The 23707-nt window shown below is 39.3% G+C and overlaps 1 protein-coding gene across 1 annotated transcript; it reads right to left on the bottom strand.

Moving 5' to 3' along the window:
- Window positions 1-116: 116 nt before the first annotated feature.
- Window positions 117-15621, bottom strand: LOC144976314 (biogenesis of lysosome-related organelles complex 1 subunit 4-like). The gene is made up of 5 exons (XM_078920512.1): window positions 15418-15621; window positions 14484-14555; window positions 11333-11434; window positions 10395-10514; window positions 117-9651 (listed from the first exon to the last, which is right to left on the bottom strand). The coding sequence occupies exons 1-5, from the start codon at window positions 15571-15573 to the stop codon at window positions 9448-9450; spliced, it is 654 nt and encodes a 217-aa protein (XP_078776638.1). The 5' UTR covers window positions 15574-15621; the 3' UTR covers window positions 117-9447.
- Between the last annotated feature and the right edge of the window lie 8086 nt (window positions 15622-23707).

Raw genomic sequence — 23707 nt, 5'->3', positions numbered from 1 at the left:
GAGGTCATGTCCCCATCTCCGATATGATTATTATGAACTCTTGATTGTGTGTGTAAGTCATGAACATTGACAAAACGCATTATGGAACATTTTATAGAGAATTTGGTCAATCCAAATAGTATTTTAAAACATTTTTATTATTGACATTAGGTGCAATGGAATGAAATAACGCTGGCAGCATTTGATAGAGAAAGGTATAAAAAGCAGAGAATAAAAATAAATATAACAAATTATTCTTAAACGAACAAAATAACAAATATGGAACGTTTCGGGCTCAAAACCCTTCTTCAGATAAAAAACAAAAAAACAATAAACACATGAATACATCACCAAAAATTCAGGCAGACGACAGAGAAACGATCGGCACGTCATGTCCGCCAGTCATAGGATCTTGACATGCTTGTTTTTATGGTTGGCTGAAGAAAGGCTTTGAGCTCGAAACATCCGTCATGTCAAATTGGTTTTAGTCATCACATTTTATAGTCGACAGGTCCTAGCAGCTTAGTACATTCCCGTCATGTTTTCATCTTTTTCAAAGTGGTTTTAGTCATCACATCTTATAGTCGACAGGTCCTAGCAGCTTAGTATATTCCCGTCATGTCAAAGTGGTTTTAGTCATCACATTTTATAGTCGACAGGTCCTAGCAGCTTAGTATATTCCCGTCATGTTTTCATCTTTTTCAAAGTGGTTTTAGTCATCACATCTTATAGTCGACAGGTCCTAGCAGCTTAGTACATTCCCGTCATGTTTTCATCTTTTTCAAAGTGGTTTTAGTCATCACATCTTATAGTCGACAGGTCCTAGCAGCTTAGTATATTCCCGTCATGTCAAAGTGGTTTTAGTCATCACATTTTATAGTCGACAGGTCCTAGCAGCTTAGTATATTCCCGTCATGTTTTCATCTTTTTCAAAGTGGTTTTAGTCATCACATCTTATAGTCGACAGGTCCTAGCAGCTTAGTATATTCCCGTCATGTCAAAGTGGTTTTAGTCATCACATTTTATAGTCGACAGGTCCTAGCAGCTTAGTATATTCCCGTCATGTTTTCATCTTTTTCAAAGTGGTTTTAGTCATCACATCTTATAGTCGACAGGTCCTAGCAGCTTAGTATATTCCCGTCATGTCAAAGTGGTTTTAGTCATCACATTTTATAGTCGACAGGTCCTAGCAGTTTAGTACATTCCCGTCATGTTTTCATCTTTTTCAAAGTGGTTTTAGTAATCACATTTTATAGTCGACAGGTCCTAGCAGCTTAGTACATTCCCGTCATGTCAAAGTGGTTTTAGTCATCACATTTTATAGTCGACAGGTACTAGCAGCTTAGTATATTCCCGTCATGTTTTCATCTTTTTCAAAGTGGTTTTAGTCATCACATTTTATAGTCGACAGGTCCTAGCAGCTTAGTACATTCCCGTCATGTCAAAGTGGTTTTAGTCATCACATTTTATAGTCGACAGGTCCTAGCAGCTTAGTACATTCCCGTCATGTTTTCATCTTTTTCAAAGTGGTTTTAGTCATCACATCTTATAGTCGACAGGTCCTAGCAGCTTAGTATATTCCCGTCATGTTTTCATCTTTTTCAAAGTGGTTTTAGTCATCACATCTTATAGTCGACAGGTCCTAGCAGCTTAGTATATTCCCGTCATGTCAAAGTGGTTTTAGTCATCACATTTTATAGTCGACAGGTCCTAGCAGCTTAGTATATTCCCGTCATGTTTTCATCTTTTTCAAAGTGGTTTTAGTCATCACATTTTATAGTCGACAGGTCCTAGCAGCTTAGTACATTCCCGTCATGTCAAAGTGGTTTTAGTCATCACATTTTATAGTCGACAGGTCCTAGCAGCTTAGTACATTCCCGTCATGTTTTCATCTTTTTCAAAGTGGTTTTAGTCATCACATTTTATAGTCGACAGGTCCTAGCAGCTTAGTATATTCCCGTCATGTCAAAGTGGTTTTAGTCATCACATTTTATAGTCGACAGGTCCTAGCAGCTTAGTACATTCCCGTCATGTTTTCATCTTTTTCAAAGTGGTTTTAGTCATCACATTTTATAGTCGACAGGTCCTAGCAGCTTAGTACATTCCCGTCATGTTTTCATCTTTTTCAAAGTGGTTTTAGTCATCACATTTTATAGTCGACAGGTCCTAGCAGCTTAGTACATTCCCGTCATGTTTTCATCTTTTTCAAAGTGGTTTTAGTCATCACATTTTATAGTCGACAGGTCCTAGCAGCTTATTGTTTTTGTTTTTGTTTTTAAGGGTTTTACGGCACTTGCAACACATTTAGGTCATATCAGCGCCAGTAAAAAGGAAGAAAATAAGATAGTAAAAAGTTATAGAAATACAATTAAAGTGGCCAAGAAAAGAGAAGACAAAAGGGGAATTGGTTCAAATAGGAAACAGATGTAGATTCCAAGAGCACACTATCAAAGCACTTAGTTTGAGATTACCTAAAAGTCTCATCCAGACAAAAGCAGGTCCCCACTAAGAGGAATACACTCAAATGTTTTACAAATCGTATATACTATAAAGAAAACATAATACAATGCATAACAGAGAGATGATTTACAAGGAAAAAAATATCATCTCCCAAAACAATAACTATGCATTTGACTGTTTCCCTCCCAGTCAAGGTATCCGGCCAGGGCCAGGACAAAACCAAGTAATCTCATTCCAAGACAAAGACAGACAGCTAGTTGGAAAACAGATATAGGGGGATAGAAGACACAGTATGTACCTCCCTGCCCACTATGGGAGGCAGGAACCCCACCCAGCCTAGCAGCTTAGTACATTCCCGTCATGTCAAAGTGGTTTTAGTCATCACATTTTATAGTCGACAGGTCCTAGCAGCTTAGTACATTCCCGTCATGTTTTCATCTTTTTCAAAGTGGTTTTAGTCATCACATCACATTTTATAGTCGACAGTCCTAGCAGCTTAGTACATCCCGTCATTTTCATCTTTTCAAAGTGGTTTTAGTCATCACATTTATAGTCGACAGGTCCTAGCAGCTTAGTATATTCCCGTCATGTTTTCATCTTTTCAAAGTGGTTTTAGTCATCACATCTTATAGTCGACAGGTCCTAGCAGCTTAGTAATTCCCGTCATGTTTTCATCTTTTCAAAGTGGTTTTAGTCATCACATCTTATAGTCGACAGTCCTAGCAGCTTAGTATATTCCCGTCATGTTTTCATCTTTTCAAAGTGGTTTTAGTCATCACATTTATAGTCGACAGGTCCTAGCAGCTTAGTAATTCCCGTCATGTTTTCATCTTTTCAAAGTGGTTTTAGTCATCACATTTATAGTCGACAGGTCCTAGCAGCTTAGTACATTCCCGTCATGTTTTCATCTTTTCAAAGTGGTTTTAGTCATCACATTTATAGTCGACAGGTCCTAGCAGCTTAGTAATTCCCGTCATGTTTTCATCTTTTCAAAGTGGTTTTAGTCATCACATTTATAGTCGACAGGTCCTAGCACTTAGTAATTCCCGTCATGTTTTCATCTTTTTCAAAGTGGTTTTAGTCATCACATTTATAGTCGACAGGTCCTAGCAGCTTAGTATATTCCCGTCATGTCAAAGTGGTTTTAGTCATCACATTTATAGTCGACAGGTCCTAACAGCTTAGTATATTCCCGTCATGTTTTCATCTTTTTCAAAGTGGTTTTAGTCATCACATCTTATAGTCGACAGGTCCTAGCAGCTTAGTATATTCCCGTCATGTCAAAGTGGTTTTAGTCATCACATTTTATAGTCGACAGTCCTAGCAGCTTAGTATATTCCCGTCATGTTTTCATCTTTTCAAAGTGGTTTTAGTCATCACATTTTATAGTCGACAGGTCCTAGCAGCTTAGTATATTCCCGTCATGTCAAAGTGGTTTTAGTCATCACATTTTATAGTCGACAGGTCCTACAGCTAGTATATTCCGTCATGTTTTCATCTTTTTCAAAGTGGTTTTAGTCATCACATTTTATAGTCGACAGGTCCTAGCACTTAGTATATTCCGTCAGTTTTCATCTTTTCAAAGTGGTTTTAGTCATCACATTTTATAGTCGACAGGTCCTAGCAGCTTAGTATATTCCCGTCATGTCAAAGTGGTTTTAGTCATCACATTTTATAGTCGACAGGTCCTAGCAGCTTAGTAATTCCCGTCATGTTTTCATCTTTTCAAAGTGGTTTTAGTCATCACATTTTATAGTCGACAGGTCCTAGCAGCTTAGTATATTCCCGTCATGTCCCAAAGTGGTTTTAGTCATCACATTTATAGTCGACAGGTCCTAGCAGCTTAGTAATTCCCGTCATGTTTTCATCTTTTTCAAAGTGGTTTTAGTCATCACATTTATAGTCGACAGGTCCTAGCAGCTTAGTATATTCCCGTCATGTTTTCATCTTTTCAAAGTGGTTTTAGTCATCACATTTTATAGTCGACAGGTCCTAGCAGCTTAGTATATTCCCGTCATGTTTTCATCTTTTCAAAGTGGTTTTAGTCATCACATTTATAGTCGACAGGTCCTAGCAGCTTAGTACATTCCCGTCATGTTTTCATCTTTTTCAAAGTGGTTTTAGTCATCACATCTTATAGTCGACAGGGCCTAGCAGCTTAGTATATTCCCGTCATGTTTTCATCTTTTTCAAAGTGGTTTTAGTCATCACATCTTATAGTCGACAGGTCCTAGCAGCTTAGTACATTCCCGTCATGTTTTCATCTTTTTCAAAGTGGTTTTAGTCATCACATTTTATAGTCGACAGGTCCTAGCAGCTTAGTAATTCCCGTCATGTTTTCATCTTTTTCAAAGTGGTTTTAGTCATCACATTTTATAGTCGACAGGTCCTAGCAGCTTAGTACATTCCCGTCATGTTTCATCTTTTTCAAAGTGGTTTTAGTCATCACATTTTATAGTCGACAGGTCCTAGCAGCTTAGTAATTCCGTCATGTTTCCATCTTTTTCAAAGTGGTTTTAGTCATCACATTTTATAGTCGACAGTCCTAGCAGCTTAGTATCATTCCCGTCATGTTTTCATCTTTTTCAAAGTGGTTTTAGTCATCACATCTTATAGTCGACAGGTCCTAGCAGCTTAGTATATTCCCGTCATGTCAAAGTGGTTTTAGTCATCACATTTTATAGTCGACAGGTCCTAGCAGCTTAGTATATTCCCGTCATGTTTTCATCTTTTTCAAAGTGGTTTTAGTCATCACATTTTATAGTCGACAGGTCCTAGCAGCTTAGTATATTCCCGTCATGTCAAAGTGGTTTTAGTCATCACATTTTATAGTCGACAGGTCCTAGCAGCTTAGTATATTCCCGTCATGTTTTCATCTTTTTCAAAGTGGTTTTAGTCATCACATTTTATAGTCGACAGGTCCTAGCAGCTTAGTATATTCCCGTCATGTTTTCATCTTTTTCAAAGTGGTTTTAGTCATCACATTTTATAGTCGACAGGTCCTAGCAGCTTAGTATATTCCCGTCATGTCAAAGTGGTTTTAGTCATCACATTTTATAGTCGACAGGTCCTAGCAGCTTAGTATATTCCGTCATGTTTTCATCTTTTTCAAAGTGGTTTTAGTCATCACATTTTATAGTCGACAGGTCCTAGCAGCTTAGTATATTCCCGTCATGTTTTCATCTTTTTCAAAGTGGTTTTAGTCATCACATTTTATAGTCGACAGGTCCTAGCAGCTTAGTATATTCCCGTCATGTTTTCATCTTTTTCAAAGTGGTTTTAGTCATCACATTTTATAGTCGACAGGTCCTAGCAGCTTAGTATATTCCCGTCATGTTTTCATCTTTTTCAAAGTGGTTTTAGTCATCACATTTTATAGTCGACAGGTCCTAGCAGCTTAGTATATTCCCGTCATGTCAAAGTGGTTTTAGTCATCACATTTTATAGTCGACAGGTCCTAGCAGCTTAGTATATTCCCGTCATGTTTTCATCTTTTTCAAAGTGGTTTTAGTCATCACATTTTATAGTCGACAGGTCCTAGCAGCTTAGTATATTCCCGTCATGTTTTCATCTTTTTCAAAGTGGTTTTAGTCATCACATTTTATAGTCGACAGGTCCTAGCAGCTTAGTATATTCCCGTCATGTCAAAGTGGTTTTAGTCATCACATTTTATAGTCGACAGGTCCTAGCAGCTTAGTATATTCCCGTCATGTTTTCATCTTTTTCAAAGTGGTTTTAGTCATCACATTTTATAGTCGACAGGTCCTAGCAGCTTAGTATATTCCCGTCATGTTTTCATCTTTTTCAAAGTGGTTTTAGTCATCACATTTTATAGTCGACAGGTCCTAGCAGCTTAGTATATTCCCGTCATGTTTTCATCTTTTTCAAAGTGGTTTTAGTCATCACTTTTTATAGTCGACAGGTCCTAGCAGCTTAGTATTATTTTAAAAAGGAATAGGGGTAGTAGTTCTCCCATCCCCTCCCTCCACCCCCATAATCCTTCACATGGACCACAACAATCCGTTAGTGACCTGATATCACATGCCTTGTGGTGAAAATATTGGAATCTCTACAGTTAGTACAACTGTACACAGCAATCCGTTCTGACAGAGACACAGGAATGAGATGCTGGATGACCTCACATCTTGGCTGGACATGGACGGACACAAGGCCACCATCCGAGATAATAAGAATAAAAATAATAATGATAATGATGATGATGATGATGATGATGACGATAAAGATGATAATAATAATAATTAAATATTATAAATAATAATGACAAAACGTTTTAAAAAACGATACAAATATGGTAAACAGAATTCTGATGATAATGATAGTAACGTTAAGTAACATATTATAGAATAAGATAACAATGATAATAAATACCAATGTTTTCTCCATATAATAAATTTAACAAATTTTAAAAAATGAATTAACCATAAAAAATATATCTATACACAGTAATAATAATGAATACAAACAATAAACATAAAGGGAGAGGCGATTTACAAGGAAAAAAGATTTCATCTCCCAAAACTTAACAGAAAAGATTTGACCGTTTCCCTCTTAGCCCAGGACTCCAAGGGCAAGGACACAACCAAGTAACCACATTCCAAAACAAATAGAGAGCAAGTCAGAAGCCATATATAGGGGAATAGAAGGCACAGGAAGTGACCCCCCCCCCCCCAATAGAGGGTCAAAAGTCAAGGTTTCCTTATCCAGAAACTATTAGAATATTTACATAAATGAAAGGCTGGCTGAGAAAACTCGGGAAGATGCGGCAAGCCTCGATTTGAGATATGAGCCAAAATCGAAGATAAAGTCTTTCCCATAGCAACAAATTTTATTCAGAAAAAAATTCATAACTTGGGTTCTAATAGACATAGAAAGAAAATGTAAAGTGGTAAATGATCAGAAAGATGTTGTCTACACCACTGTATATATAACTCAATTTATAAAATATGCGCATCTTTCTGGGTTTTCTCAGCCAGCCCCCATAAATAGTGAGTATTTCATTAAATAACATGAGTAGGCCACGCCTACACGAGTAGGCCACGCCTACAATCACGTGTGATAGCACCTCGTTTTGATTAGCTTTTAATTTCATGGAATAATAATAATAATAATAATGTAATAAATCTATATTCAGATGGTCTAAAGCATTGCACACAACAATTTCAAATCCAAAAAGTTACAGACACAAAGACTAAGACGCACACACTCACACAAAGGTTTGTACAATGGATCACATGCATATCAAAAGTCTAGCCATTAGTATAGGCAGATTTCAAACATTCTCTTTTTAACAATAAAATAATTTCACATTTCCTCATTTATAAAGAATAAAAATTCTCCTTCATTCATCCTGTAGGGGGAATTTGTCTTAAGGGTCAGGTGACTTGCTCAAGGCCACACAGTGCAGTAGGTATTCGGACTAGGTACCTTTTGGGTACGAAGCAAAGACTGTACTGCTGAGCCACGCTACGGTACCCATAATGTCTGATCCTAATTATGGACAGATCTCACACATTCTGTTTTTAACAATAAAATAGCTTCACATTTCCCAGAATCCCACAATAGATTCTGATAGAGACAATGGGAGTTAAAGATGAGTACTTGATTACATTTACAAAAGTTACCTCTTTGCATTTTCAGAAATCAAATTCATTCTCTCAAAACTTCCATATCTTTGGTGTCATTCTCACTGCTGGGTGATGTTCTTTTGTTTTTAAGGGTTTTATGGCACTTGCAACACATTTAGGTCATATCAGCGCCAGTAAAAAGTAAGAAACTAGGACAGTAATAAATAATAGATTTACAATTAAAAGCACACAAAATGTAAGACAAAGGGGAATTGGTACAAATAGGGAACATGTCGATTCCAAGAGCACACTGTCATTGTGCATTGTCTGAGATAACCGAAAACTCTCATTGGAACACAAGGCCAAAATCCTGCTAAGACTAAGAGGAACACACTCAAATGCTTACAGTATACATTCAAAACAACAAATATAACAATACATAACAGAGAGATGAGTTATATAGAAAAAAAAATATCACAACCGTAAAGTGTTACTATACAATTGACCGTTTCCCTCCCAGCCAATGACTCCGACAAGGGTCCAGACAAAACCCAAGTAATCTAATTCCAAGACAAAGACAGAGAGCAACTCAGAAAACAGATATAGGGGGGGGTGGAAGATACAGGAAGTGCCTCCCTGGCCACTTTGGGAGACTGCTTGGTGAACACAGTGGACAGAGGAAGCCCTCATTGAACCTGGGACTGATAAGAGTCCCTTTGTTTGCGATGCGAGAGTTCTAACAGCTGAATTATTGGGAATGAATGACATGAATTTATCCCTACACGACACCAGTGTCAGGCAGCCAAAGTGTTACCCAAGACTAAAATGTAACGATGGAGACGTGAAAATTAGGGGATCCGAATGTATGTAGGTGGTCATGTCATATCGGTAAACATGACGGTATGAGTTTAAATAAAATACACACCATTTCTTCCTGCTATATCAATCGTACAAAAACACAAAATGTTTACAGAAAGTGTGTGCTTGGCTGAGAAACTCACAACATTGCCATCCGGAAATATAACGGACCAAGACACAAAATTATGTGTAACCTTGAACGTTTATAGTGTGGTTAATACAGTTTAGTGAGAATTACTCATAAAAATGGATGGCAAAAAACAATAACAAAGACCCGATTGACATCAAATTCATTCTATCTATAGTCTGAGAGAATTTAGTGAGTTGAAACCACATTTGAATATAGAAAGCTGCCAAATTTTAATTGTATTACATATAAACAGCGTGTATCACAGATTATAAACATTGTGAGTGAGAGGATGTTTACTGACTTGACCCGCCCTGACATAAATACACAACGTCTGCTATTAAATCCCTATTGCCACTTCAGAAGTTTCACGTCTCTATATATCGCTGTGTCCGGTGTTCATGTAAAAACAAACAAAATCCCACACCGATCCCATGACTAGCTGACGTGTATTCGATCTACGAGGTCACTCGTGTCCATCATGTCGTCTGGTGTACTCGTTGACCTTGGCATTGGCGTTGTGGATGGAGACGATGAGGATGATGGGATTGTGTCTTGGTCGTCTTGCGAATGTTCAAAATATTGGGACGTGTTGAAAATCTTGGCTGGGACGTAGGTGGCCGATTTTGGTCGGGCCTTTTTCTAAATCAAAATAAAGTGGAAGAGAAATTTCACTGATAACTAATATTACTAGAATTGATGAGAAAATATGCTCTCACATCATAAAGTCAAACTCTGATTTCATGCCCAAATCTAGCATTGAGTCAATTAGATAGAATGGTAATCCCTGATTCATTCATGTTTTAGTTTTAATACTTATCTATGTCTGCTTTTGTTTATCTTCTTTTGTTTGTACCTTACAGACATTGAATCAAAATCAACCAATGATATTTTGCATTCAATTATAAAAGTAAACATGATTAAACTATAAAACTTTAAACTTGTGCTTTTATAGTACGCAACATCCACTAAACATGCGGACAGAGATAACGCTGTTAACTGCCAGGTACTCATTATACCTGAGTGCGGTTGGAGAATGTGGGTAAAGGCCTTTTCCAAGTACTCAACTATGCCATGAGCGAGGCTCGAACCCAGAACCATCCTATCCAAAAGCGAGTGTCATACCACAAGACCATATCGCCACTACAAATCATCCAGTCTGCTGTCCTCCAATATCACCACTTCGCGAAGCCCCAGGTTTGAGAGTTTTTGCCAAGATGAGGATCATTTAAATCCATCGATAGTCGAAGGACGAGTTTTCTGGCCAAATTTTAAATATAGGTTTTTCCAGAGTATGGCAATACTGTGTTGTGATTTTCACCAGCTAGCCTGAGAGTGTAAGAGATGAGAGTCCCTTTCCTATAACAAATGACTAAGCAACTCACCATTGAGACGAAGGACGTCAATTTCTTCATAAAACCTCCCATGCTACTCAAATCTGTCTCTGCCTTCACAACTTTTTCTTCCATCACGGTCAAGTCGTCTCTCACCATCGACACAAATTCCTGGAGGGAAACCATACATTATTATTATTATTATTATTATTATTATTATTATTATTATTATTATTATTATTATTATTATTATTATCATTATTATTATTATTATTATTATTATTATTATTATTATTATTATTATTATTATTATTATTATTATTATTATTATTATTATTATTATTATTATTTCATCATTATTATTACAGTCACAGATTGCTGGGATATATCAGTCTTTTCAGGAAATAAACCCTTAAGATAAATCTGAAGGAAAATTACATTTTTTACAACACAATCATTTCTATTTAACTCAAGAGTATATTTTTTCTAACCCAACAAAAACCCAAACAAAGCCCCAGTAAAACAGAACACAGATAAGATGACATTTTCACATCCACACAATTTCTTTGGTTGTCATAGATTTTTCGTCTTTAATTTGTCCATGTTTAATCCCAATTTTCTCCTTTTTTTGATAAAGGGACATTCAAAACTTCACTTTTTTTTTTCTTTTCTGTAACTATAAACATTTTATTGTTTTTAGCACGGCTATGTGGGTTGACACCCGACACAAAGTTGAGTCCTTGGGAAAGGCTCTTTTCTCACATTCTCTCACCATACCTAGGTGTAAAATGAGTACCTGGCCTTTAAAAGCAGTCTCTGTCAGAAAAAATTGTAATATTGTAAATATCGTTAGGTGTTGCTGTTGGTCAGGGACCGTTTGTGAAATGCTTTGAGCACATTTAGTGGATATTGCACTATATAAAAGCTCATCTTTTTATCTTTTTATCACGAATGTTCTAGCTATAAATTTTCATCAAATCCATACCAACCTCCAGCCTGTCAATCTTATCAAAGATGGCTTCCATCTCGGTACATTTGGACAGGATGTCAGGCATGGTCGTCGACAGACACAACGTTGTGTCACTTCGGATCTAGCATTCAAAAAAAAAAATAAAGAAAGTACAGTGAAACCTCCCGATAACGACATGCCACGGGACCGAGTTTTTATGTCGTTATCCGGAGGTGTCGTTATTTAGAGGCTTCCAAGATGGCAGACAAAGTGGGCGTGGTAAGGCCCGCGGGACCAGTTTTTATTAACATTGACAAAACAAACAAAACATTGTAGTGTATTTCTCTTAGAGGGTTCTTGTGCGTGTGTCTGGATGAGACTTTTAGGTGATCTGAACTGAGTACACTGATAGTGTGCTCCTGGAATCTACATCTGTTCCCTATTTAAACTATTCCCCTTTGTCTTACTTTTTCTTATGTCATTTCAATTATAAATCTAGAATGTTTTTTACTATCCAATTTTCTTCCTTTTTACTGGCACATAGATGTGTCACAGGCGTTGTAAAACCCTTTAAAACAAACAAAAACAGGTAATTCGGACGCTGCGAGTTAGATAAAATTCCTCCTCCTCCCACAAAAACACTAATACTACGAGTACGACTACTACGACATTACTACTACTACTACTACTACTACTACTACTACTACTACTACTACTACTACTACTACTACTACTACCAATACTACTACTACTACTACTACTAATACTACTACTACTACTACTACTACTACTACTACTACTAATACTACTACTACTACTACTACTACTACTACTACAACTACAACTACTATACTACTACTACTACTACTACTACTACTACTACTACTACTACTACTACTACTACCACTACTACTACTACTACTACTATACTACTACTACTACTACTACTACTACACTACTACTACCACTACTACTACTACTACTAAATACTACTACTACTATACTACTACTACTACTACTACTACTACTACTACTACTACTACTACTACTACTACTACTACTACTACTACTACTACTACTACTACTACTACTACTACTACTACTACTACATACTACTACTACTACTACCTACTACCACTACTACTACTACTACTACTACTGCTGCTGCTCTCTGCTGCTACTCTCTACTACTACTACTACTACTACTACTACTACTACTACTACTACTACTACTATACTACTACTACTACTTACTAACTACTACTACTACTACTACTACTACTATACTACTACTACTACTACTACAACTACTACATACTACTCTACTACTACTACTACTACTACTACTACTACTACTACTACTATACTACTTCTATCACCACATAATATCACATTTTCCAAGATTTTGTGTTTACTTGCTTAAACTTACATTTATACCTTGGTTTTTATTAATGCATATCAGCCAAGATTCGTCAAAAAAAGCTGCGTTCTCATTGGTTTCAAAAGCTGCGTTCTCATTGGTTCAAGCAGGAATCGTATTTATAAACTTTGAGTACTCATGCTCGGTATTTTTAGTATCAGATATCTACGAAAACTGCCGAAAATCGCCAAAATGATGTCGTTATTCGGAGGTTTTATCAAAAAGTGCGTCGTTTTTTGGAGGTTTTTTTTACTGATCTTAAATAGAAAAAAAAAATCGGGACCACGGGTCAATGTCGTTATCAGGAGGTTGTCGCTATTCGGAGGTGTCGTAATCGGGAGGTTCCACTGTAATTTAAAATTCGATTGTTTACATTAAACAACTGAATTTCCCTAAAATTAATGATGGAGGGTAAAAATCCTACCATTTTTTTGTACAATTCTTGGATTAAAAATTTTCCTTGTCTTCTCCATCTATGAGACCCAGAGCTGCCAACCCCAAAAGGTAAATTTAAAAAAATGCTCTACCAGGCAAAAAAAAAACAAACCCCAAAAACAGAAAGATTGAGAAAAAGAAAAAAGCCCAATCCTGGCACACAATAATAAATACTCTCAAAAAAAGAAAATGATAAAAAAAAGTTAAGACTGAAGCCATAGAAACATTTTTATTTAGTTATTGAATTGAACTTCATCATAACATAAATTGTCACAAAATTTAATGTTACAGGGAGAATAATGTTCACAGATTGTGACCAACACTTCCAATCAGCAGGATTTTGCTATTTTAACTTGGGCTCATCTTAATCTTAACGACCGACGTGGCCATGACAGAAATGCATACAACCGCTGTACAGTTAAAAGATTATTGGTGAAAATTTTATGAATTCAATATATATACATTATATGTCGTTCAGTGAATGAGATTCTGATGACCTTAAGACACGACTAGGTGTAAAGACTTCAATGAGGTCTTGTAAGTAAGAAGGACCTACATTTGTAAAACATTTATAGGCGTATAAAAAAATTTTGTACTCTATTTGTAGTGAACAGGGAGCCAGTGAAGGTTATATAAACGAGAAGTAACATGCTCTCTCTCTCTCGTTTTTAAGAGTTACTAGCCTGGCTGCCTTATTTTGTATCTTCTGCAGTCTATCGATAGATACTTGGGGCAACCAGACAAAAAAGGGTTACAATAATCTATTCTATTAAGTATAAGAAAAGAAACTGTTATATCAATATCCAGCAGAGATCTTACATTGGAGATTCTCTTTAAATACACATAACAATTTTGAATAATTTCGGACACTGTTTCTAGATATGCTTAATTTACAATATCTACAATATTAATATGGGTAGACGGTATTACATTTTTGGAACAGCTCTTTTCTAACAAAATAGTATTTCAGTTTCACCAGGGAAGAGAACTCACAAACAAAAAACTTACCATGTCCACCAGGGAAGAGAACTCACACACAGAAAACTTACCATGTCCACCAGGGAAGAGAACTCACAAACAAAAAACTTACCATGTCCACCAGGGAAAAGAACTCACACACAGAAAACTTACCATGTCCACCAGGGAAAAGAACTCACACACAGAAAACTTACCATGTCCACCAGGGAAAAGAACTCACACACAGAAAACTTACCATGTCCACCAGGGAAAAGAACTCACACACAGAAAACTTACCATGTCCACCAGGGAAAAGAACTCACACACAGAAAACTTACCATGTCCACCAGGGAAAAGAACTCACACACAGAAAACTTACCATGTCCACCAGGGAAAAGAACTCGTCAAGCTTCGTCAGCATCATCTCCACGCTCTCATTGAATTTGTTTTCCTATAGATTTGGTGAGAGAATAAGGAAAACAAATTTTATTAACTCTTTTGTTACGGAACATGAAGGACGATGCATATTTTGTATACATGGTTAGCTGCTCTCCCTTGACTGATTTGTTGTTTGGGTAAATTTTTACCTCTATTGATATTTCATTATCTTAACTTATTTCTTTTCATATTTCTCTGTGCATTGCAAAAGTTTTCGTATTCTCCAAACTGATAAATGTAATAAAGAGCCCCTGTGATTAAACACAGACCGGTCTGTGTATTCATGGTGAAAAGATTACGACCAGAACTTGAAAAATGGAAATGGACTCTACACAAAACAATCCAAATAGACACAGATAACAAATAATTGCTACTGACAAAACAAGCCTAAATGCTGTGGACCTTGGCCTTGACCTAGCCTGGCATAACCCAGTAGGCTGCATTCACTTAGTCACTTAGTCATCGCAGTGCCGTAAATCTAGCCTGTCATGCTAGGTTCATGGCGCTGTGAACTTAGCCTGGCAGGCTATAGTTAGGGCGTTAAGAATGTAGCCACTGCGTATGCTTACATATTATGTTTTTGTGATGGGCCTTTTGCGATCCTGGCTTGGACTTCTTTGACTTTGAAGCTTTTACTGTTACTGTAACATTCAGTAACAGTAACTGTAACTTGTTGTGCGCACAGCAGTGCAAATATAAAGTACAGTACAACATGTCATGTTGATATCCCGTAGACCTTAAAATATTCAGAGATAATACATTCACATTTAAATAGTAAAATGAAACCAGTCAAGAACGAGTAGAAACTGACTGCTGAAATTGAAATAGTAATAGACTTAACTAGAGTCTAAATCTTATCTCTATTCCACAAGTACCTCTTTATCCACAGAAAAATTGACATATTTGGAGAATGCCACTGCCATTTCTTCTGCAACATCTTGGTTTGATTTACTTGTGTCTGTGTCAGAGGATGACAAACTTGATATGGATTGGGACGGCAATCTTTCCAGAGAAGTGTTAACGTCAGCCATTTTGACTCGAGAAGCAAGTCATGTGATATTTCCATAAGATTGTTGTCTAAGGGACATAACTGCGAGAATGATGAGATTTATTTTGTTTCATATAATATCATCGATTATGTCCCATCACAAATACGAATGTTGAATTAACATCGCCAGTCAGATATAAGTCTGATTAATACAATCAATGACATTATTATATACTTGTTGATACAAGTTAGTGAGAACTACACATAACATGGCTGGCTGAAAATAATAACAAAGATTTGAGTGACGTCAATTTCGTTCTATCTATGAGCTTGGCTAAGAAGCTTACAACATTGCCATCCGGAAATATAATGGACCAACACACAAAACTCTGTGTAACAATTAAATTTTATAGTCTGGTTAATACAGTTTTGTGAGAATTACTCGTAAGAGTGGATGGCATAAAACGATAACAAAGACAAGAGTGACGCCATCTTCGTTCTATTTATACTTTTCGGAATGACAGGCTGACGTCACGGAGAGAAGAGGCTATGATTTCTGTTCAAGAAAGCCTGACTAGAGAACGATTCAATAGTCTCAAGTCACGTCGCCCAGCAATGGCGGCCATCGTGGTTCTAAACAAAGAAAATTGGTACTTTTTATTCTTCATGCTGGCTAGAACTTTTCATATGTCTTGTGATCAGAATGTGTAAAAGTCAAAACATGATCAGATTTATAAAGGTTTTTTTTTTCATCTGGATACGCTTTTATGCTCGTCGGAGAAATTTTTCATAAGGGCGTCCGCCATTGTTTCGATAGTTTAGAGCCAGTTACTAAGTTACCATGCGTCATTGCGAGGGAAGTGACGTTACGACTGTTGAAGCGTATTGTCGTCACTTTTGTTCAGATTCAGACAGTCCAGTTGAAGGCACATTGTCAGGTGCCCAAGCAGAGAAAATAAAGGATATCGAGGTAGCCGAAAGTGGAATTCTTTCACTTATGTCAAGTCAGAATGAACATAAAAGTAAATGGGCGTGATGGCATTTCAGCGTTTACACGAGAGCTTCCCCCTGTGTCATTAGATCTAAGGTACGTTCCTAGAAAATAGAAAGATGCCAACATCACGCCTGTTTTCAAAAAATGTAGACGAAAGTAAAGCCGAAAAACACCGAACGGTGTCATTGATCTCGATATTATGTAAGCAACTGGAGCATAATGTATTTGGAGGATTCACAGCACGATTTTCGTAAATGTCGATCCTGCGAATCACAACTCATCACAACGTATGACTTCTCAAACACAGTGAACCGCAAAGGGCAAACATATGTGACCCTACGCCTCGAAGCGGTATTAAGTCGGGATTTGGAAAACGAAGAAAACCGGTTTTAAAGTGGAAATGGTCAAAATGATCAAATTTCAGTTTTTGGTTATTTCATAAACTACAATCATTTTTCTACATAAAAACGTAATAATTCAACATAAGTATTGACGATAAGTTAAATATATATAAAGTTTAAAAAAGCAACATCAGTGAAATATTCAAAACAAGAGTTGACTTTCTCTCAGGGAGCCACCATTTCCAAGGCTGCACTTGTCAATAATAGCTAATAACAAATACTTTGATCTCAAACTTTAGCCTCGTTGGTTTTTAAAGTTTGTGTTGCTCTACTTATCACTTGATGCACTTTTAGCACTATCTCTCTCTCTCTCTCTCTCTCTCTCTCTCTCTCTCTCTCAAACACACACACACACACACACACACACACACACTACAACCACCCCCACCGCATCTTCATCACGACCACTACTACTACAATCACCACCACCACCACCGCATCATCACTGCCACTACTACTTCAACCACCACCACCACATCATTATCACTACTACATACTACAACCACCACCACCACATCATCATCACTATCACTACTACTACAACCACCACCACCACATCGTCATTACTACTACAACCACTACCACTACATCATCACTACTACTACAACCGCCCACACCACATCATCACTACTACTACAACCACTGCCACAACTTCAACTACAACCACAGTCACCACCACCACCACCACCACATCATCATCACTTCCACTACTACTACTACTACTACTACTACTACTACAACAGCCATTATGACATCATCATCATCACTACTACTACTACTACTACTACTACTACTACTACTACTACTACTACTACTACTACTACTACTACTACTACGACTACTACTACAACCGCCAACACAACATCATCCTCACTACCATCATTATGTTTTGGAGCTTTTCTTCACTTGAAGTTTGGGGTTGTATTTGGCAATGTGTTCATATATCAGAAATATTTGTAATCAGTTATGTATTTAGATCTATACAATATGTAAACACAATACCAAATATCATCCCAATTCCCTTTTGTGTGTGTGCGGAAATTCCTCTTTCGGCATTGAAATTCCTCCGAGTGGTGTCTGAAATTCCTGTGAGTCAAATTGAAAATTGGCGTCTCTGCAAATTTTACTATTCTCGTCAAATTTTCAATGCCCGTAACTGAGGAGTTATCTTTACCCATTGATTTGATTATGTGTGAAAACGGTGCCTCACTTCAAAGTCGATTTTCTCAAAACTTGGTTTTTACACTCTCCCTACTTCAAACGGTCATAGTTGGGCAATGAATAATCAGAATCTTATAAATTTGGTATCAAATTTTAAGCATAATATAAGCTATGATTGGGTACCAAAAACCCAATAATTGAAAAATCCGACTTAATACCGTTTCGAGGCGGAGGGTCACATATGCGATCCTACTAGATTTCAGCAGTGCATTCGACAAAGTCCTTCATAAAAGCCTTTTTCCAAAGACTCGGGGATTATGGCATCCGTGACAATCGTCAAATCCAAGTCGATGAAGTCTTTTCTGAAAGACAAGACGCCGAGAATGATGGTGGACAACAAGCGTTTGGACCCAATGCCTGCATAAAAAGGCGTTCCACAAGGAACTGTTTTGGGTCCATTATTGTTCCTGGAATACATCAACGACATCACAGACAGCATATCACTAGACTCAGATCTAAGCCTTGTTTGCCGACAACAATCAACTTTATAAAGAAAAAAAAGTGGCAAAGAGGCGTTGACATCCTACAGAATGACCTCAACTGTCTGGAAGAATTGGGAGTGGGATGGAAAATGGAGTTCCATCCTTTAAAAAGTCAAGTTATCAAAACAAACAATGACAGAAAACCACCTGACAGTCTCAATAGCTCAGTTGGTAGAGTACTCCCGTGTGCATTCGAGATTTTTTTCGGACCCCCTCGACCACCAGCAGTGATTGGCTAGATGGATTCATTAAATCTGGCGGAAAGTACTTTGCGATAGACTAACGTTTTATCCAAAGGGTAACAAGGAATTGATATTGTCCGTTTCACTTTAGAGAAATCGGGATAAACTCCGGCTTAACGGGCCTGATGGTTCTAAAGGACTACCCGAAGGTCACTGTCAGATTTACAGGGATATCTCGGGGTCCCCCTCGATAGTAAACTGAACCGGAATCACCACATCAATAATGTTAACATTTTCAGCAGTAAAATAAGTGATTTGCTGGTAACAGCTTTGTTTATGTCCTCATTTCTAGGCCTACATAATATGTGTTGAGTTGGTTTGGGGCCGACGTATACTTATTCACAGGTCTGACAACCCAAATTGTTATGATCTCATTGTTGTCATGAATATTACTCACAAATCAAAGATAAATATTATGCATGGGAACAACGTTAAATCAAGCCCATAATAGGGAAGAAATGTGTGATGTTAAAAAACTGGTTCCAATCTAATGGATGTGTAAAACCACTCTTCCAGAGTAAATATCTTATGGTTTCGTATTGATCACATGGTATTTTCTAGTTTAAATATAGGCTGGTCGTCACTACAGATCGTCCATCCTCGCTCTTCTACGTCTCGTAATTCTTAGAATCTGCCAATATGTCCTACTACTAAAATAGTTTTGATACAATATGATTCAATATGTAACCTATTCATTATTACACCTCCGAAAAACTAGTAATTTACACACTTCCAAGGATTTTGGGACCGGAAAGTAGAAGCTATGACGTCACGACTTTTCTTCCCTTACTTTTTCAATGATCAGACTTTCAAATATTATGTGCAGCGGCTTGGGACCCGTTGTAAAGGAATTTGAACCAAAAATGGAAATTGCACTATACACGCTCTCTTGTATTGGAGCCATCGTTACTAGCACCACGGCAACAACCACGTACAACCGTCTGAATTGTACCCACAACCACCATACTCACCACCACCACATTCTTCACAACCACCACAACACAACCACAACCATTCACAACAGGTCAACAGGTCCTAATTACACTCACAACAACCACCATCACCACTACCACCTTCTTCACAAGCACCACCACACAACCACAACAACCATCATCACTACCACCTTCTTCACAAGCACCACCACACAACCACAACAACCATCATCACTACCACCTTCTTCACAAGCACCACCACACAACCACAACAACCATCATTACTACCACCTTCTCCACAAGCACCACCACACAACCACAACAACCATCATCACTACCACCTTCTCCACAAGCACCACCACACAACCACAACCACCATCACCACTAACCAACCTTCTTCACAAGCACCACCACACAACCACAACAACCATCATCACTACCACCTTCTCCACAAGCACCACCACACAACCACAACAACCATCATCACTACCACCTTCTCCACAAGCACCACCACACAACCACAACCACCATCACCACTACCACCTTCTTCACAAGCACCACCACACAACCACAACAACCATCATCACTACCACCTTCTTCACAAGCACCACCACACAACCACAACAACCATCATCACACCACCTCTCCACAAGCACCACCACACAACCACAACAACCATCATCACTACCACCTTCTCCACAAGCACACACCACACAACCACAACCACCATCACACACTACCACCTTCTTCACAAGCACCACCACACAACCACAACAACCATCATCACCCACCTTCTCCACAAGCACCACCACACAACCACAACAACCATCATCACTACCACCTTCTCCACAAGCACCACCACACAACCACAACCACCATCACCACTACCACCTTCTTCACAAGCACCACCACACAACCACAACAACCATCATCACTACCACCTTCTTCACAAGCACCACCACACAACCACAACAACCATCATCACTACCACCTTCTCCACAAGCACCACCACACAACCACAACAACCATCATCACTACCACCTTCTCCACAAGCACCACCACACAACCACAACCACCATCACCACTACCACCTTCTTCACAAGCACCACCACACAACCACAACAACCATCATCACTACCACCTTCTCCACAAGCACCACCACACAACCACAACAACCATCATCACTACCACCTTCTCACAAGCACACCACACAACCACAACACATCACTACCACCATTCCAAGCCACCACAACCCACAACCTCATCACACACCTCACACACACACCACCAACAACCATCATCACTACCACCTTCTCACAAGCACCACCACACAACCACAACAACCATCATCACTACCACCTTCTCCACAAGCACCACCACACAACCACAACAACCATCATCACTACCACCTTCTCCACAAGCACCACCACCAACCACAACCACCATCACACTACCACCTTCTCACAAGCACCACCACACAACCACAACAACCATCATCACTACCACCTTCTCCACAAGCACCACCACACACACAACACCTTCACAACAACCCTGTCTTCACAAGCACCACCACACAACCACAACAACCATCATCACCACCACTGTCTTCACAAGCACCACCACACAACCACAACAACCATCACCACCCCTGTCTTCACAAGCACCACCACACACCACAACAAACCATCCATCACCACCCCTGTCTTCACAAGCACCACCACACAACCACAACAACCATCATCACCACCCCTGTCTTCACAAGCACCACCACACAACCACAACAACCATCATCACCACCCCTGTCTTCACAAGCACCACCACACAACCACAACAACCATCATCACCACCCTGTCTTCACAAGCACCACCACACAACCACAACAACCATCATCACCACCCTGTCTTCACAAGCAACCACCACAAAACACCACACACACAAAACCTATCACACCCTGTCTTCACAAGCACCACCACAACACAACACATTCACACCCTGTCTTCACAAGCAACCACACAAACACACACATCCACAACACACCATCACACAACAACCATCACCACCTGTCTTCACAAGCACCACCACACAACCACAACAACCATCATCACCACCCCTGTCTTCACAAGCACCACCAACACAACCACAACAACCATCATCACCACCCCTGTCTTCACAAGCACCACCACACAACCACAACAACCATCATCACCACCCCTGTCTTCACAAGCACCACCACACAACCACAACACCCATCATCACCACCCCTGTCTTCACAAGCACCACAACACAACCACAACAACCATCATCACCACCCTGTCTTCACAAGCACCACCACACAACCACAACCACCATCATCACCACCCCTGTCTTCACAAGCACACAACCACCCACACACACTCTACAACACCACCACAACACACAACCATCACCCTGTCTTCACAAGCACCACCACACAACCACAACAACCCTCATCACCACCCCTCTTCACAAGCACCACCACACAATCACAACAACCATCATCACCACCCTGTCTTCACAACACCACCACACAACCACAACAACCATCATCACCACCCCTGTCTTCACAAGCACCACCACACAACCACAACAACCATCATCACCACCCCTGTCTTCACAAGCACCACCACACAACCACAACAACCATCATCACCACCCCTGTCTTCACAAGCACCACCACACAACCACAACAACCACATCATCACCACCCCTGTCTTCACAAGCACCACCACACAACCACAACAACCATCATCACCACCCCTGTCTTCACAAGCACCACCACACAACCACAACAACCATCATCACCACCCTGTCTTCACAAGCACCACCACACAACCACAACAACCATCATCACCACCCCTGTCTTCACAAGCACCACCACACAACCACAACAACCATCATCACCACCCCTGTCTTCACAAGCACCACCACACAACCACAACAACCATCATCACCACCCCTGTCTTCACAAGCACCACCACACAACCACAACAACCATCATCACCACCCTGTCTTCACAAGCACCACCACACAACCACTACGCCCATCACCCCCTCCCCTGTCTTCACAAGCACCACCACACAACAACAACAGCCAACACCACCACCCCTGTCTTCACAAACATCCCAATAACACAACAACCATCACTACCGCCCCTGTCTTCACAAGCACCACCACACAACCACAACAACCATCATCACCACCCTGTCTTCACAAGCAACCACCACAAACTCACCATCCACAAACCACACACAACAACCATCATCACCACCCCTGTCTTCACAAGCACCACCACACAACCACAACAACCATCATCACCACCCGTGTCTTCCCAAGCACCACCACACAACCACAACAATCATCATCACCACCCCTGTCTTCACAAGCACCACCACACAACCACAACAACCATCATCACCACCCCTGTCTTCACAAGCACCACCACACAACCACAACAACCATCATCACCACCCCTGTCTTCACAAGCACCACCACACAACCACAACAACCATCATCACCACCCCTGTCTTCACAAACACCACCACACAACCACAACAACAACATACAACCATCTTAATTACAATCACAACCACCTTAATCATCACAACCACCACCACCACAACCAACTTAATCATCACAACCACCACCACCACAACCACCTTAATCATCACAACCACCACCACCACAACCACCTTAATCATCACAACCACCACCACCACAACCACCTTAATCATCACAACCACCACCACCACAACCACCTTAATCATCACAACCACCTTAATCATCACAACCACCACCACCACCACAACCTTAATCATCACAACCACCACCACCACCACAACCTTAATCATCACAACCACCACCACCACCACAACCTTAATCATCACAAC

Source organism: Berghia stephanieae, chromosome 7 (assembly GCF_034508935.2).
Source record: "Berghia stephanieae isolate SIO BIC M18660-M18661 chromosome 7, UCSD_Bste_1.3, whole genome shotgun sequence".
NCBI lineage: Eukaryota > Metazoa > Mollusca > Gastropoda > Nudibranchia > Aeolidiidae > Berghia > Berghia stephanieae.
This window is presented reverse-complemented; position numbering and strand designations above follow the sequence as displayed.

Bases quoted from the DNA above. Each gene is read 5' to 3' on its own strand.
- LOC144976314 (XM_078920512.1), bottom strand. From the start codon at position 15,573: ATGGCTGACGTTAACACTTCTCTGGAAAGATTGCCGTCCCAATCCATA. The intron at 14,556-15,417 runs GTACTTGTGGAA...CCAAATCTATAG, and splicing joins ATTTTTCTGTGGATAAAGAG to GAAAACAAATTCAATGAGAG. The intron at 10,515-11,332 runs GTTGGTATGGAT...GTTTCCCTCCAG, and splicing joins ATAAGATTGACAGGCTGGAG to GAATTTGTGTCGATGGTGAG.